Source organism: Ascaphus truei, chromosome 7 (genome assembly GCF_040206685.1).
Source record: "Ascaphus truei isolate aAscTru1 chromosome 7, aAscTru1.hap1, whole genome shotgun sequence".
Taxonomy (NCBI): domain Eukaryota; kingdom Metazoa; phylum Chordata; class Amphibia; order Anura; family Ascaphidae; genus Ascaphus; species Ascaphus truei.
The window spans coordinates 32,817,003-32,834,528 of record NC_134489.1 but is presented as its reverse complement, the minus strand read 5'-3'; the positions used below and the strand labels follow the sequence as shown (position 1 = coordinate 32,834,528).

Here is a 17,526-nt window from a genome sequence, read left to right as displayed (position 1 = left end):
AGCGGTTATGAGTTCCTAATAGTGGGCTGTATAGATGCTAGTTGCTAGATGCACTCCTGCCCTGACGAAGCGTAGCTTTCTCTGCGAAACGGCCCGTCGGTTTTAGATGACGTCATCCTTCTGACGTCGGTGGCGGCGACCAGCGATGCTAGGAGCTCCGGTGTACCGTGGAAACTGACACCAGCTCGGTGATACTGGTGGTATTGAATGCCGGCTTCTACTTACCTGTCTCTTTCGCGTAGAGCTATTACCTGACATGTGGCGTAATATGCATAGTTTAATGGCAATGTCTGCGACTTTTTTTGATGGGCTATAACTTCATTCAGGGGACGGGTGTCTGTAAGTGCTCATGTGTACACGCTGAAGCGCAACCTCCCCTGCCTCTTACTAGTGTTACTATACACTACACCCATCGACACATAGTATATCATTTTGTGCATGTTGCATTTTCAAGTGCATTTGAGCAAACTGGGGATACAATATTATACACCTAAGGTGTTACACTGTGCCAGTATCCCCATTTGCCTGTAGGAACCCTACTCAATACTCTGTCAGTATAATTTAGGCAACTAGCATCTATACAGCTCACTATTAGGAACTCAATACGCTAATTTTAGCATTTTTCTGTGGATACCTGATGGTTGATACTCCATAGATGTTTTGACATATATTCTCCTATATATGAGATGTTCCATGGTGAGCTGGAGAGGAATTATTACCCTCTCTTCTGTGTCACCACCACCCTATCTTTTAATACACCTTGACTACACCCGACACTCCCTGTTTTTGTTCCCTAGTAGTGTATATTAATAAAACTTTTTTGTTTTGCGTCCTGTAGCACTGTAGGCTACCAGCCTGGGATATTTTTTCAGTCCCACCACGTGTTTGTCCTCATAGAGTGCAATTGTGGGTTTCTTGTCCTACTAGGGCCTTATACTCTATTTGGATTTCTGTGTTCATGTTATTTCTACCCTATGCACCATGAGATGTCTATGTAAATAATTATATTTAAGTGTGGATAGCGATAAGCATTTTGTATGTCTTTATGTAAAATGTTTTCAATAAACAGAATGATTTCAGAAAATCCCAGCGGGAATCCGTGTTTATTCCGATCAGTGTTCAAAAGGATGATCAGAATCTGGCCAAGAATTCTGGTTTTAGGTTTCCAATGAAAAACACTGGAAAAACACAACCGACGGATCATCCTGCACGTAAAACCGATTAAAACCAGAAATAACGCATCATTTCCTATTGGCTTCCACTCTTGAGACAGCCACAGACCGTATGTAAACTAAACAAAAAGTGCACCGATAAACCCCAAAATCCAATGTGTGTCATTTTATTTTCCTGTTGGTAACACTGATTTGTTTTGAATAAATTAAGCACCAAAAACCAGAATCCCTAAATATAGCACATCCTACAGCAGTGAGTATTAAAAAGTTCCCTTAGATTGCAAGCTCCCCGGAGCAGGGATTCCTATTGTGCTTGTTTGTTGCACCTTTTGTATAGTGCCATGTAAATAAATATATACATACATGTAATACTGGTCTCAGCTAACACCTCACTCTTCTAATGTCCTAGTTTTTGAACAGTATGAGAAATGCAGCCCTGTGGATGTGGAGGGCAGCATCAAGAAACAGTTTAAAGGGGATTTTCAGAAAGCCTTGTTGACGTTAGGTAAGTGCCATTCCGGAGATACGGAAACATACAGCGCTTTGGTTTACTGCAGCTTTACAATATATCTGAGATTGTGAGATCATTTCCCATCTGTATTTCTCTATAGTGTCTGTAATGAAGAACACTCCACTCTATTTTGCTGACAGACTGCACAGTGCAATGAAGGTAACTACAACTGATATTACTAACATGGACTAACTCTGCTACTGGTTTCCTTCCAATGTTAGACTGATAGCATTTATATGGTCAGCTCTTCTGGCTAGGACCAAAGTGTACTCACGGTAGCGGCATATTTATAATATTTTTTTTTTATATATATATATTTTTTTTTTAACACACGGTTGATGCAGGGGGTCTCTGGTGCTGAACCCTATTCATTTCAGCTTTAGGAACACCCTGCTTCCTGAGATACTTACCTCCGTAGGGTGTGCCGGTAGCCACTCTGGTTGAGCTAGCTTTGGGGTTTAAAGTTTAAAGCTTCTGTGTCACATGGGCCAATAGGAAGCCGAACCTGATGACCTCTTGGCTTCCTATTGGCCAGTAGGATGAAGGAGCTTTGAAATGTGGCCATTCCTTGAAAACCCGCAAAGCCAGCTAGCAATGAGAAGGAGCTGCTACCCGCACCCCTTACAGAGGTAAGTATCTCCGGAAGCAGGGGTTCCCAGGAGCTGAAATTAATGAGGTTCAGCTCCCAAAACTATAGATGGGTGATTTTTTTGGGGGCGGATCTGGATCCGCAGTGGATTGGCCGTCTCCTTTGGTCCGTGGATCTCAGCGGATCAATCTCAAAAAGGGCAATTCGCGCTTTGCAGGGTTTTTATTATTACCAATACGATCCGTGGATTCCGCAACCCGATGGAGGAATTTTAAGAACCTGCCAGCGGACGGCTGAATCCACGGATTGGATTCTACAAGTCCGTCCACGGGTTGTATCCAATGACGGTTTTCCCGGAATCCGCGCAGGTTGAATCTGACCAAATCCGTTTGCAGATTTTACACCGTGAAACAGAGTTTGGGGGTAAAATCCACGAAAATCCAGGAAACGGATTTGGGCCGATTCTCCCGTCTCCCGGAGACCCCCAGCTTCAATCCTGTGTAATAAACACGTGCTTGCCTCTTTAATGCAACCGGGGTGACTGATGCCTGTTTTAATTACTCCATTCTCACAAGAATATTTTGAAGCTGGTTTGTAAACACAGCGAGATGAGACTCGGGAGGGGTGTGATGTCCTCTGGCTGCTCCCTTTTCTGTGTTCAACAAGAGTTTGCACAGGCAGAGTCCCCCTCCTCCACTTATCTTTAATGGCTCTCTGATAAGGGTGGGATCAAGGTTAAGAAAACACTGGATTAATCTACACTTCCTAATTCAGAGGCCCAAAAGAAATAGGATTTGTAATTCATTAACATGGAAACAAAAGCAGTACCATATTTTCTTTTAGCATGGCTAGATTTACCTAAGAAAGCCAATTAGACTGTTAAAAAAACGTGTATGAAAGTATGTATCTATGAATGTGTGCACCTACCAGTTGATGACGGGCACTGCAGGAAGACATCGCGAAGGAGAAGGTAAGAGGCCCATCTCCAGTTCCCTGCACCGACGCCCACAATATTACCCCCGGCCCTGGTCACGATCCTATTGAATGTGTAGTATTTCCCTCCCACAGGGTGTAGGAACCGATGATAAAACTCTGACCCGTATTTTCATCTCCCGGAGTGAAACGGATCTGCTGAGCATCCGCGTGGAGTTTAAGAAGAAGTACGGGAAGTCTCTGTACTCATCCATCCAGGTACAACCCAAGAAACCCACTGCAGTAACCCATCAGAAGAGAACGTTAGTGCTTCAGGCGGAGATTGTAGTCACTGCCCGCGATGGAGCCCACGCCTGTCGCTCGCGCGAATGTACAGTAAACTGTGCTTCAGGTGATGTTCAGGCGAAGGGCAGGCGTGGCGGTGACATCACCAAGCTGGTTCACCCTCATTGGCTGAACCGCTGACGTGGCCTTCGCTTGGATAGACAAATTGATTTGTCTGTCCAAAACGCGTTTGCGCCGTCGTGCCTCATCGACGCACTATGGGCGGTCTCATAGGATTAAGGCACGTGGTCTGCGCAGCACATGCCACGAATCGCAGCCTTACAGTGTAACACACCCTGGGATACTCAGCCAGTGCGCACACTGCTCTGCGTTCCCTATTCAATCTGCTTCGAGGAAACTTCCCAGGGCTGGAAAGGGCTGAGCTTCTGAATGACTGTCCGGAACAGGGGAGGTGGCTTCACAGCAAATTGAATAAGCGCTTTGAGGTACGTGGGGGGTATTATAGGGGCATCAGCTGCCGTTCCCGAATATATTCTGCCATGTTACTCGGACCACTTGGCACATTTGCAGTTGATGAAAAAGTTGCTAATTTTTTTAATTTCACCAATAATTAAAAAACCATCTGGCTTTTGAAAGCGTTGTTGTGTAATTTTTTTTTTTTTTTTTTTTAAAGTTGGCAAAAATGTGTGCGTTTTCAACATATTTGCATACAGAATATGCATTGTGTCACTCCTTTTCTCATTGAAATTCTTAAAATCCTATAGCGATACAGAAAGAAAATAAGGGGAAGTGATAGAAAAGATCAATGATAATAAAAATACCGTTTGACCAAAAATATCCATGAAAGATAGAGGATCAGGTCCAGCCACTTGGGATACCCCTGCAGGGGGTCTTAAGTAATGCACAAATATCAAAGATGGGAGCTGGGGCAAAAAATCCAGTCAAGGAATAGTAATCATGGAAAAATATAAAGTCAAGCGCACCAAAAATAAGGAGAATTCAGTAAGTAACAAAAAAGGTCATTTAATGACTTGAAAAAGTAATGGCAGCATTGAACGCTTCGGTGCAAACAAGCACATTCAGCCCTGATGAAGGTGTAAACAAGCACATTTAGCCCTGATGAAGGTGTAAACAAGCACATTTAGCCCTGATGAAGGTGTAAACAAACACATTCAGCCCTGATGAAGGTGTAAACAAGCACATTTAGCCCTGATGAAGGTGTAAACAAGCACCTTCAGCCCCTGATGAAGGTGTAAACAAGCACCTTCAGCCCATGATGAAGGTGTAAACAAGCACCTTCAGACCCTGATGAAGGTGTAAACAAGCACCTTCAGCCCCTGATGAAGGTGTAAACAAGCACATTCAGCCCCTGATGAAGGTGCTTGTTTGCATCGAAACATTGGATGTTACCATGGGCCTTATTCAGAGAGGGTTGATAAAAAAAATCGCCAGGGAATTTAAAATGGCGTTTTTTTGGGCGTTGCTATCACGGTATTCAGAAAAGCTCGATTACCAGTGATAGCAAAATGCCCAAAACGGGCGAGTTGCTGCCAGCGAGAGCATCGAGCCTCTGAAAAGGCCTAAACCCGTGATTCATTTCTGCTGCAGAGAGAGCTGCTCTGAGAGAGCCGCCTCTCATAGCTGAAATGTCGCCCGAAAATGATTTATTTAAATATACATTTCTTTCATAGTGTAGAGGTGCAGGGGGTCTCCGGAGCTGAACCACGTTGATTTTATGTCCGGGGACCCCCTGCTTCCCGAGATACAGGCACCTTTATGGGGTGCCGGTATCTCCTATGCAAGGAAATGTCCCGGTCACGTGACGCGGGACATTTCAATGCAGAGGGATACCGGCACCCCATAAAGGTGCCTGTATCTCGGAAAGCAGGGTTGTCCCTGGACATAAAACCAACGTGGTTTAGCTCCAGAGACCCCCTGCACCTCTACACTATTAAAGAAATGTATATTAATAAATATGTAAAAAAACATCAATACACACGCCCCCCCCTCCGCCCAAACCCATATAGTACAGTAATGGGCAAAATAACTATTATCCAGATATGGATAATAGATTATTTGCCCATTATTAAACACTGCTTTAGCATACATAAATAAAGTAAATAAATAAACTTATACTTACCGCAACAGCAGGTCCCTCTGTCCTCCGTACCAAGAAAGCACAAAGACATTCTAATGGCCCCTAACCCCTTAATCACCTTAGCGGTTACTAACCGCTATAGTCATTAAGGGCTTAACTCACCCTGACCCGATACCAACCCGGGAGGCCTAAGCACCCACCCTAACTGACTATACCCACCCTATATCCATTGAGTAGTATAGTGGTACATCATACCCATATAATAATAATATGGGCATGATAAGCTTCTATAGCACTCAATGGGCACCCTAATGACAATAAATTAATACACAAGACACACAGTAATAAAACGTAACTAAACTCCAAAAAAACACACTTCACTAAATAAAAACAGTAGCCAGCTAATCCAATCAATAGAAGCAATTACAACATCAACAATTAATTAATTCAACCATTGCCCAATCAAACCAATTAATTCCTAAACCAACTCAAAATGAATAGTAACACTAACCAATCCAAACAATGAATTACTCCAACATTAATGAATGTAACCATTAAAACTCAAAAAAATAAATTTAAACAATCTCTGAAGTAACCATAAAACATATTAACTAACATAATATAACATTAAGTACCAGCGAACACCAATCGCAAACCTATAATTACATTAAGCATGAAAAAACAAACAATGACATCCACATAATACATGAAATGCAAAAAAGCAACACCAATACCAAGCGAGACCCCCCAAATATTGTCATAATAATGTATTAATCTGTACCCTAAAGAAGTACAGATTAATATATTATCAGTCAATGTGCCTCCCCCCAAAAAATCAAAAAACACATCCAAAGATTAAACCTGTAAAAAGAGACATTTACAAACATTGAATATATTACTTACCATTAGAAGTGGTGGCCCTCCGACTCCCGGGGTAACAGGAAGCTCACGTACCTTGAAGGCCTCCAACAGCATCCGATGCCATCCGCCATGAAGATCCGGCTCAGGTACCCCAATCTTCTTTATTCTTTCTTTAATCACCTTCTTCTATCTTCATCTGTAACCATTTCTTGTTCTTCTTTATCTTCCTTCTTCATCTGTCAATCCAAAATACCCCATGTTAAATCCCAGCCGATGCTGTTTCGTCGGCTTCTTGGGCTCAAATGAGGCGTCACGGCCTTAAATATGGCTTGTGACGTCACATTTACCCGCAAAATGGTTAACAGCCACCTGATTGGCTGTTAAAACCAGTTTTGACTGAAAATTTTTTTTTGCCGTTACGTCACTTAAAGGGAATGATGCCAGCCAATCAGAATGGCTGTGCTTCATTTGCCTTTAAGATGACGTCACAAAGCCGGCGTCAGATGGTATTTCAGCCAATCAGATCGTCGGAACAAATTCCACACTCTGATTGGCTGAACTGCCTTGTGACACAGCAGCCATCTTGGATTTAGTGACGTCATGTTAAAGGGAAATTAAGCACAGCCATTCTGATTGGCTGGCATCATTCCCTTTAACATGACGTCACTAAATCCAAGATGGCTGCTGTGTCACAAGGTAGTTCAGCCAGAGTGTGGAATTTGTTCCCACGATCTGATTGGCTGAAATACCATCTGACGCCGGCTTTGTGACGTCATCTTAAAGGCAAATGAAGCACAGCCATTCTGATTGGCTGGCATCATTCCCTTTAAGTGACGTCACGGCAAAAAAATTTTTTTTTTAAGTCGGAACATGGTTTTAACAGCCAATCAGGTGGCTGTTAACCATTTTGAGGGTAAATGTGACGTCACAAGCCATATTTAAGACCGTGACGCCTCATTTGAGCCCAAGAAGCCGACGAGACAGCATCGGCTGGGATTTAACATGGGGTATTTTGCATTGACAGATGAAGAAAGAAGATAAAGAAGAACAAGAAATGGTGACAGATGAAGATAGAAGAAGGTGATTAAAGAAAGAAAAAAGAAGATTGGGGTACCTGACCCGGATCTTCATGGCGGATGGCATCGGATGCTGTTAGAGGCCTTCAAGGTACGTGAGCTTCCTGTTACCCCGGGAGTCGGAGGGCCACCGCTTCTAATGGTAAGTAATATATTGAATGTTTGTAAATGTCTCTTTTTACAGGTTTCTTTGTTGGATGTATTTTTTGGGGGAGGTACATTGACTGATAATATTTTAATCGGTACCTCTTTAGGGTACAGATGAATACATTATTATGACAATATTTGGGGGGCATTTCTCGCTTGTTATTGCAGTTTATTATGTGGATGTGATTGCTTGTTCATGCTTAATGTAATAAAAGGTTTGCGATTGGTGTTCGCTTGTACTTAATGTTATATTATGTTAGCTAATGTGCTTTATGGTTACTTCAGAGATTGTTTAACTTTATTTCTTTGAGTTTTAATGGTTACATTCATTAATGTTGTAGTAATTCATTGTTTGGATTGGTTAGTGTTACTATTCATTTTGAGTTGGTTTAGTAATTAATTGGTTTGATTGGGTAATGGTTTAATTAATTCATTGTTGATGTTGTAATAATGTAATTGCTTCTATTGATTGGATTAGCTGGCTACTGTTTTTATTTAGTGACATGTGATTTTTTGGAGTTTAGTTATGTTTTATTACTGTGTGTCTTGTGTATTACTGTATTGTGATTAGAGTGCCCATTGAGTGCTATAGAGGCTTATCATGCCCATATTATTATTATATGGGTATGATGTACCACTATACTACTCAATGGGTATAGGGTGGGTATAGTCAGTCTGGGGTGGGTGCTTTAGGCCTCACGGATGGCTGAAGGGGTTATTAGCCCTAAGGATGGGTGTTTAGCAGTTGGGTAGCAGTTGGGTTAACCCCTTTATTACTTTAGCGGTATTAACCGCTAAGGTAATGAAGGGGTTAACTCCCCCCGCAACCCCCCCGCAATGCCTAAACAGCCACTAAGGGCCAAATTCCCTCTTCACCCACCCCCACTTGCTACAGTATTGTATTGTATTTTTCTTACAGTAAGCCTGGCACGAGTGTTTAAATCCTTCATTGCCTTAGCGGTTAGCCGCTAAGGTAATGAAGTTGCTGTACATGCATGTTTCCTGCATCGGATGCATGCCGGGGGGCTCCGGTGCTGGTATTAATGGCTATCAGCTCCGGAGACCCCCGGCATCAATCTGAGGCAGGAAAGGGGCCTGATTTTTTCTAAGTCCCGACACATCGAGGCATCTCCCCACCAATTGACCAAAAAATTTGTGGTGAATTGGATTTGGGGAGATGAACGCCTTTTAGGGCTGCGATAGGACGCGACAGCCGACTCGCGGGTCTCTGAATTGCGCGAGTTTATCAACCATCCGAAAATGGTCGATAAGCGGCTGATCGCTGCTCAGTCGGCGAATTTCGGATGGTGAGAAAATTTTGCGTCGATACAGGCTGTTATCGAGCACTTATCGAGGCTATCTGAATACGAGTGCCCATTTTGGGCGATAAGTGCTCGATAAGGGCCTTATCGAGGCTTTCTGAATAAGGCCCCATTACTTTTTGGAGTCATTAAATATCCTTTTTTGTTACTTATTGAATCCTCCGTGTTTTTGGTGTGCCTGATTTTATTGTTTCATTTAAAATATCCAAGCACAAATATTTTACTTCGAGGGGTGTCCCTAGCTCCGATGAGCTTCTGATACCCGGTATCTGGGCTCTGTGAATCCTTCCCACCTCAAGGGAGCGTTTTGACCCCCAAACTCTCAAACGTTTTAGCAGTTCGTTGTTTTTTGGTTTGAAAGTTGGCAGAAATGTGTTACATAAAAGTTATGCATGTTGTCACTCTATTCTTTATCAGGAGTCTTAACACCTTATTGTGACACTGAAAACAAGATAGGGAGAGGGGGAGAAAATGCAAACAATTCTAATTAAAAACGATGGGGTTTTGACCATGCTAGTTAAGTGACTTCAAAAAATGGTGAATTGGTTTCAAAATGTATGAAGCAACCAGGACAGGGGTGACCAACTGCAGTCCTCAAGGGCACCAACAGGTCAAGTTTTCAGGATATCCCTGCTTCAGCACAGGTGGCTCAGTCAAAGACTGATTGAGCCACTGGTGCTGAAGCAGGGCGATCCTGAAAACCTGACCTGTTTGTTGCTCTTGAGAATTGGAGTTGGCCACTCCTGAACCAGGGCATCTTCAAATATCTCCACGGACCAGGTACCATAGATCTAACACATCTTATATAATGATGCACAGTGCTCATTTGCATGTCATTACCCAGAATCCCTGGCTGCAGCGGAAGCCCGGTATGCTAAGAGATAATGGGGAAGGGCAGGGTTGCAGACCTGTCTGAGATGTGCGAATGTGCTCACACACAGTATTTTTATTTGCTGTGCATTGTACGGTGGGGGGTTTGTGTCCCTTTTTTTTTTACTCCCCCTAACTTGTGTAATGGGTGGTATATAATTCATAGAACTTGTTCTCAAATGCTTCTTTCAGGGCGAAATGAAAGGAGATTACCAGTCATCTCTGCTATCCTTGTGCAGGGCAGAGGATCTATGAAGCATACGGCATATTCTTCTGCTGAACAAGAGGAACACTTTGTCCCCCAGAGAGTAAAGCAAAGGGCTTCTATATACGTTACGGGGACAGCTGAATGCAAATATCCCTGACACATTGTAACAATCACCTTTCTACCAGCGTGTTATTATTATTATTATCGTGTGTTTGTAAAGTGCCAACATATGCCGCAGCGCGGTACAATGGGGTTACCCAGTGTGTGCTGACATAATGTACCGAAGGTGTCTTTGTACCTGCTGTACTACTTGCTACTGGTTGTTTCATAATTAAAGGTATGTTTCATAACATTTATAGAGAGGTCAGCCTCGCGGGAGCGAAATCAGTGAGATTTGGGTATTCCTGACCCACCAAAAAGATGAAGTCTGTGTCTCTGTCTCTTTTGCTCTCTGTCTTTCTGTGTTTGTCTCTCTGTCTTTCTCTGTCCGTGTCTCTCTGTGTGTCTCTCTCTGTATTTCTCTGTCCGTGTCTCTCTCTCTCTGTCTTTCTGTGTCTGTGTCTGTGTCTGTCTCTCTGTCTTTCTCTGTCCGTGTCTCTCTGTGTGTCTCTCTCTGTCTTTCTTTCTGGGGCCTATGCTCTAAGCCAGGGGAGCGCAATCTTTTTCCCTGCGCCCCCCTGCCGGCCGTCCTCCTCTCTGTGCGCCCCCTCTCTTCCCCCTCCTTACCTTGGTTCCTGGCGTCTGGGCATCATTACGTCACGTTGCCATAGCAACGCGACGTCCCATGACCCATCGACGTCATTTGACGCTTCGTTGCCATGGCGACGCGTCTCCAGATGCCGGCTGAACCACGGTAAGTAAGGTTTACAGAGCGCTTCGCCGCTTCCCCGGCACACCGAGAGTCTGCAGACTTCCCCGGACACCACCTGAGGACCACCCGAGAGCCCACTGACACCTGCGGGGACCACCTGAGGACCCCCAGAAACCCGCGGGGAACACCCGAGGGCCTGCAGACTCCCGGCGGGGGACACCTGAGGACCCCCGGAAACCCGCGGCCTCTGGTATCATTCATGTGGGGGGTAGAGGAGGTGGCTATTAGTGTTGTTGTGTTTTTAATGTTTATTGTGGGTTGCAGCTATTTTAATATACATTTTCATCCTAGTGTAGAGGAGCAGGGGGTCTCCAGAGCAGAACCTTGTTGATTTGAGGTCCGGGGACCCCCTGCTTCCCGAGATACAGACCCTGTTATGGGGTGCCGGTATCTCCTGTGCATTTAAATGTCCCGCGTCACTTAACCATAATGGGGCCTGTATCTCAGGAAGCAGGGGGTTACCAGACCTGAAATCAACGCGGTTCTGCTCCAGAGACCCCCTGCTCCTCTACACTAGTAATAAAATGTATATTAAAAAACATTAATTTCAGGCGAGATATGCGCCGGTAGAGGGGCTCTCTCTGAGCAGCTCTCCCTGCAACAGAAAGGAATCGCCAGGTGAGCCCTTCTCAGAGAGGCGATCATCACGTCGTCGGCAACTCACCCGTTTGGGGAATTTTGCTATCACAGGTAATCGAGGCTTTCTGATACCGTGATAGCAATGCTCCAAAAACAGGCATTTTAAATGGCCTGGCACTTTAGTTTATGAACGCTTAGTGCATGGGCTCCTCTGTCTTTCTGTGTCTCTGCCTCTCCCTTTGTCTCCCTGTGTCTCTGTCTCTCACTTTGTCTCCCTGTGTCTCTGCCTCTCCCTTTGTCTCCCTGTGTCTCTGCCTCTCCCTTTGTCTCCCTGTGTCTCTGCCTCTCCCTTTGTCTCCCTGTGTCTCTGCCTCTCCCTTTGTCTCCCTGTGTCTCTGCCTCTCCCATTGTCTCCCTGTGTCTCTGCCTCTCCCTTTGTCTCCCTGTGTCTCTGCCTCTCCCTTTGTCTCCCTGTGTCTCTGCCTCTCCCTTTGTCTCCCTGTGTCTCTGTCTCTCACTTTTTGTTTTTCTGTGTCTGTCTCTCGCCCTCTGTTCCTCTCCCCCTTTCCCTCTCTCCATCTCTCAATGCATTGCTGACCATATAGCAGCAAAAGCAGCAACCCCCTTTTTGTTATTTTTTTATTCTATATAAGTAAAGCACCTGACTGTGTATAATTCTACATTCTTACCTAAGCTGGTAACCGTTTGGTGCTCCTGTTCTAAATCTGGCAAAATCCTGATTGTGTGCCTAACATAATGGCTGCTTCAGTCAGTGTAACTCAGCAGCTACAATGTATCCTTATATTACTAAGATCATATCTATTGTCACAGTTTGCAGCTCAAACTGCTGGGAACATTTGCAACAAATTATCCCAAACAGGAAAGTGTTACAAAGATCTTGCACTGCTGGGGAGGTGGGCTAAAGCCTGCTATAGAGATCAAAGGATGCTTTAAAACACATATAAAATAGCATTAAGAGTTGAATAATAATAATAATGTAAAAAAAAGTATTATCTAATACTACAGAACAGATTTATTTAAAAAACATAGAAGACTTCACGTGTTTTGCAGTTTTAAAGTCTCTAAATCATCCCCCTTGAAATTGATAAACTGGTAACTACTTGCTATATCTCTGCTGACACCTAGTGGTCAATGGAGGATATTGCCACAGGAATTCTCTTTGAGAACGTCTTCCCATGTCAACCCCTACATACAGAACACCCGCAATCAGTTACCATGTGGAGACAAAAAAGATGGCGATCCTATGCACAGAAAGAAATATAAACGGACTGATAGGACACAATCAATAACCAGAAAGAAGAACAGGATCAAAACCAGACCATACAATGTAAATACAGCTATAAAGGGAATGGGTATTTGGATAAGTATGACCAAATGTGCATATTCTTTGTAGGGGACAGCAGCAGCTGCACAGATACATGGAATATTAGTGATGTACCGAGTACCCGGAAATTACCAGTACCCTGCTTACCCGGCGCTTTTTCAGCTACCCTGAACTTACCCGGATCTGGCAGCAGTGGGCTGGGACCGGCACCGGGTCGGAACCGGCGCCCGGTAATTTCGGAGTAGCTGAAAATACTTCCACACTTACATGCATCCGGCGACGGAGGGTAAGGAAGATCGCGGCGACATCGGGGAGCAGCAGCAGACATCCCTGTGGGGGTGGCAGCAGCAGCAGCAGCAGACGTCCGTGTTCAGCTGGCGGGAGCAGCAGGAATACAGCACACAGCTGAAGTCAATGGGAGTCGGGGAACCACATGACCGGAGCAGGAGTGTTCCTATTGGACAGCCGGCTCCTCTTTGTCTGTCCAATAGGAAGGCTCCTGCTCCGGTCACATGGTTCCCCGGCTTTCACCAGCATCAGTTGTGTGCGGTATTCCTGCATCTCCCGCCAGCTGAACATGGATTTCTGCTGCCGCCACCAGGATGTCTGCTGCTACTCCCACAATGTCGCCACGGTCCTCCTCACCCTGCAGGTAAGTGCCGTCCGGGTAACCGGGTACCTGGCCGGGCAAAATGGTTCATTTTGCCCATTACCTGTTTTTTTGGAAAATTTAGGACCCGGTATAACACTAGGAAAAATTGAAAGGAAGAAGTGGGCATTTAGGCTTTTAGAGTCAGAAGGCTGCTGCTGAGTAAATACGGGACTTGATCTCCCAGGCCCGGATTGCTACAGTGGAAACTGTAGGGTTGCCGACAGGGAGGCTGGGCCCTTTGACTGGGCAGGCCCGGGACAGCAATCCTGGCTGTCCCCCAGTGTCACTGGACCTGGAGAGAGGTCATCAATATAGCAGTTAAAGTCCCCAAGGAGAACAGGGGAGTCAGAGGAGAGAAAGGCGAGACAGGATTCAAAGTGAGAGAGAAAGACAGAAGGGGTCTGAGTAGAGAGGTAGTTGGGTGATAGATGACCACCATGTGGACAGGGAGAGGAGAGAAAAGCTGGACAATGTGAGCGTGTAAGAGATGTGTGCAGAGGTCCATTTAATGGAGACAAATTAGGGTGAAATTGAATCCTGGCTTTATTGCGCCTGTTCCTTTAACAAGGCAAAACATACAAAAAGAAACAAAATAAAGGCCTACTCCACTATGGAGAATAACTAAACCTTTACTCCACCCCAAACATATATATATATATATACAGTATATAAAGCAGAAAATAGCCGTGTTAGTCCAGTTGCGATAGTGCAGAATAAATGAGTTCTTCAGTATTAGATGATACCTTTTTTATTGGACTAACAATTTATGTCATAGGACAAGCTTTCGAGAGTTATCCTCTCTTCTTATATATATATATATATATATATAGATATATATATATATATATCTATATATATATATATATCTACTATATATTTCTGAAAGTGTCCTATGTGTCCGGGTCTGTATGTGTCTCCCTGTGTCCCTCCCCGTGTCCCTAGCGGCAATCTCATTGGACCTTGGGCCAGGCCAATGAAATTGCTCCCTTGGGCCGCCCGCCCGCCCCCGCACACCTCTCATTGGCCTGAGGCGGAGTGAAGGGGACACAGACACAGACACACAGACACACAGACACACACACACACACACACACACACACACACACACACACACACACACACACACACACACACACACACACACACACACACACACACACACACACACTGACACACACTGACACACACACACACTGACACACACACACACACTGTCACACACACACACGGGGGGGGGGGTGTTACATACATTAGCGGGGCTCACAGTTTTAGCAGCACATCTCCCGCTCTCTTCCCCACCGGTCCCGGAGGCTCCGCCTCTTCCTGTTTCCCGCGCTTTCACCCCCCCCCCCCTCCACGTGGGAGCTGCCGGACGGGTGAGTGAGCGGCCTTCACCTCCCCTCACTCACTTCCCCTCCACCCCCCCCCCCGGCGCAGCTACAGTCAGCGGGGGAGCGAAGTGAGCGAGCGCGCGCCAGGGACACAGCGGGGGAGCGGCCACAACAAGCTGCCTCCCGCCTCAGATCCATGTGGGACCTGCCGGACGGGTGAGTGAGTGGCCTTCACCTCCCCTCACCTCCCCTTCACGCCCCCTCCACCCCCCTCCTCTCCAGTGTCAGCGGATGCAGTGTCAGTGTCTCCCCGATACACCACCCCCCCCCCCCCCGGCGCCGCTACAGTCAGCGGGGAAGCGGAGCGAGCGCCCAGGACACAGCGAGGGAGCGGCCACAACACGCTGCCTCCCGCCTCAGATCCACGTGGGAGCGGCCGGACACGGGTGAGTGAGCGGCCTTCACCTCCACCCCCCCCCCCCCGGCGCCGCTACAGTCAGCGGGGGAGCGGAGTGAGCGAGCGCGCGCCAGGGACACAGCGGGGGAGCGGCCACAACACGCTGCCTCCCGCCTCAGATCCACGTGGGAGCGGCCGGACGGGTGAGTGAGCGGCCTTTACCTCCACCCCCCCCCCCCCGGCGCCGCTACAGTCAGCGGGGGAGCGGAGTGAGCGAGCGCGCGCCAGGGACACAGCGGGGGAGCGGCCACAACACGCTGCCTCCCGCCTCAGATCCACGTGGGAGCGGCCGGACGGGTGAGGGAGCGGCCTTCACCTCCCCTCACCCACCCCTCACTACACTTCCCCTCCCTTCCACATCCCCTCCACCTCCCCCCCTCCACACCCCTCCACCCCCCCCTCCACACCCCTCCACCCCCCCCTTCACCACCCCTCCACACCCCTTCACCTCCCCTCCACCCCCCCTTCACCTCCCCTCCACCCCCCCTTCACCTCCCCTCCACCCTCCCCTTCACCTCTCCTCCACCCCTCCCCTTCAACCCCCCTCCACCCCTGCTTCACCTCCCCTCCACCCCCGCTTCACCTCCCCTCCAACCCCCCTTCACACCCTCTTCACCTCCCCTCCACCCCCGCTTCACCTCCCCTCCACCCCCGCTTCACCTCCCCTCCAACCCCCCCCTTCACCTCCCCTCCACCCCCCCTTCACCTCCCCTCCACCCCCGCTTCACCTCCCCTCCACCCCCCCTTCACCTCCCCTCCAACCCCCCTTCACCTCCCCTCCACCCCCCCTCCCCTCCAACCCCCCTTCACCTCCCCTCCACCCCCCTTCACCTCCCCTCCACCCCCGCTTCACCTCCCCTCCACCCCCCTTCACCTCCCCTCCACCCCCCCTTCACCTCCCCTCCACCCCCGTTTCACCTCCCCTCCACCCCCCCTTCACCTCCCCTCCACCCCCGTTTCACCTCCCCTCCACCCCCACCTTCACCGCCCCCTTCACCCCCACCATCACCCCCACCTTCACCCCCTTCACCTTCCCTTCACTCCCCCCTTACAACCTCCCACCACCTCCCACCTCCCCCCCCTCCCACCTCCCCCCCCCTTCCCACCACCTCCCCCCCCCCTTCCCACCACCTCCCCCACACTTCCCACCCCCCCCCCTTCCCACCACCTCCCCCCCTTCCCACCACCTCCCCGCCCTTCCCACCTTCCCACCACCTCCCCCCCCCTTCCCACCACCTCTCCCCTTCCCCACCTCCCTCTTCCCCACCTCCCTCTTCCCCCTTCCCCTCCTCCACCTCCCCCTTCCCTTCCTCCCTTCACCTCCTGTCACCCCCCCCTTCGCCTCCTGTCACCCCCCCCTTCACCTCCTGTCACCTCCCCCTCCCTTCACCTCCAGGCAACCCCCTTCACCTCCCCTTCACCTCCCCTTACCATCCCCCACCACCCATCCTCACCTCCCCTCACCACCCCTCCGACCTCACCTCCCCTCCTTCAACGCCTATCATCCGCCCTCCCGCCTCTGCCTTTCGCCCACCCGCACTTCTGCCTTTCACCCGCCCACCGCTCACACCCCTGCGCCACACAGCCGCCGCACGCACTCAACAGACACCCGCCACACTCGACACACACCCGCCGCCTCTCACCCACCCCACACACTCGACACACACCTGCCGCATCCTGCCCCTACACAACAATATCACTGACCAGCTGTCACCCACACTCGCCACACACCCGCCGCCTCACACCCTAGCAGGACCCCGACCCACAGCCAGCACTCACTACCCACGTGCCACCCGTACTGAACACCCACCCGCCGCCTCACACACGCTCACACCCTAGCAGGACACACGCCTCACATTTTCACATCACTTATGTCACCAAAATATACATTGTACTGTGGTGTGTTTACAATAAACCATTTTTATACAACATCGTATTACATTTTCTTCCATCTTTCTTTTCAACATTATTATCCAACCTTTACAACAAATAGTCATCTATTGTTCCACCATTTATAAATAATACTACCTATGACGCATTTACATCCCGGGCAACGCCGGGTCTCTCAGCTAGTAATTTATATACATAAACACAACAGTCCAACAAGAAAAGTCTCTTATCTGTTTCCGTTGTTGTAGCTGTAGGCCTAGGCCTCTCTGCTTTCCTGGGTCAGCACCCTTGTGTGCTATGGAAATGTCCGTGTCCAGGTGTAGAGGTCT

General features: G+C 47.9%; 1 protein-coding gene across 3 annotated transcripts in view; it reads left to right on the top strand.

Annotated features, from left to right (window-relative positions):
- Positions 1-10,424, top strand: part of ANXA9 (annexin A9) — a 33,857-nt gene extending 23,433 nt beyond the window's left edge. For 2 of the 3 annotated variants that reach the window (XM_075607559.1, XM_075607560.1), the window contains exons 10-13: positions 1,582-1,677; positions 1,784-1,842; positions 3,341-3,463; positions 10,057-10,424. In XM_075607559.1, the coding sequence (XP_075463674.1) occupies positions 1,582-1,677; positions 1,784-1,842; positions 3,341-3,463; positions 10,057-10,119 (341 nt within the window). In that variant the 3' untranslated portion in view covers positions 10,120-10,424. Of the gene's footprint in view, positions 1-1,581; positions 1,678-1,783; positions 1,843-3,324; positions 3,464-10,056 lie in introns of all 3 variants that reach the window. The other variant, XR_012802583.1, reaches the window with a different exon arrangement.
- The last annotated feature ends 7,102 nt before the right edge of the window (positions 10,425-17,526 follow it).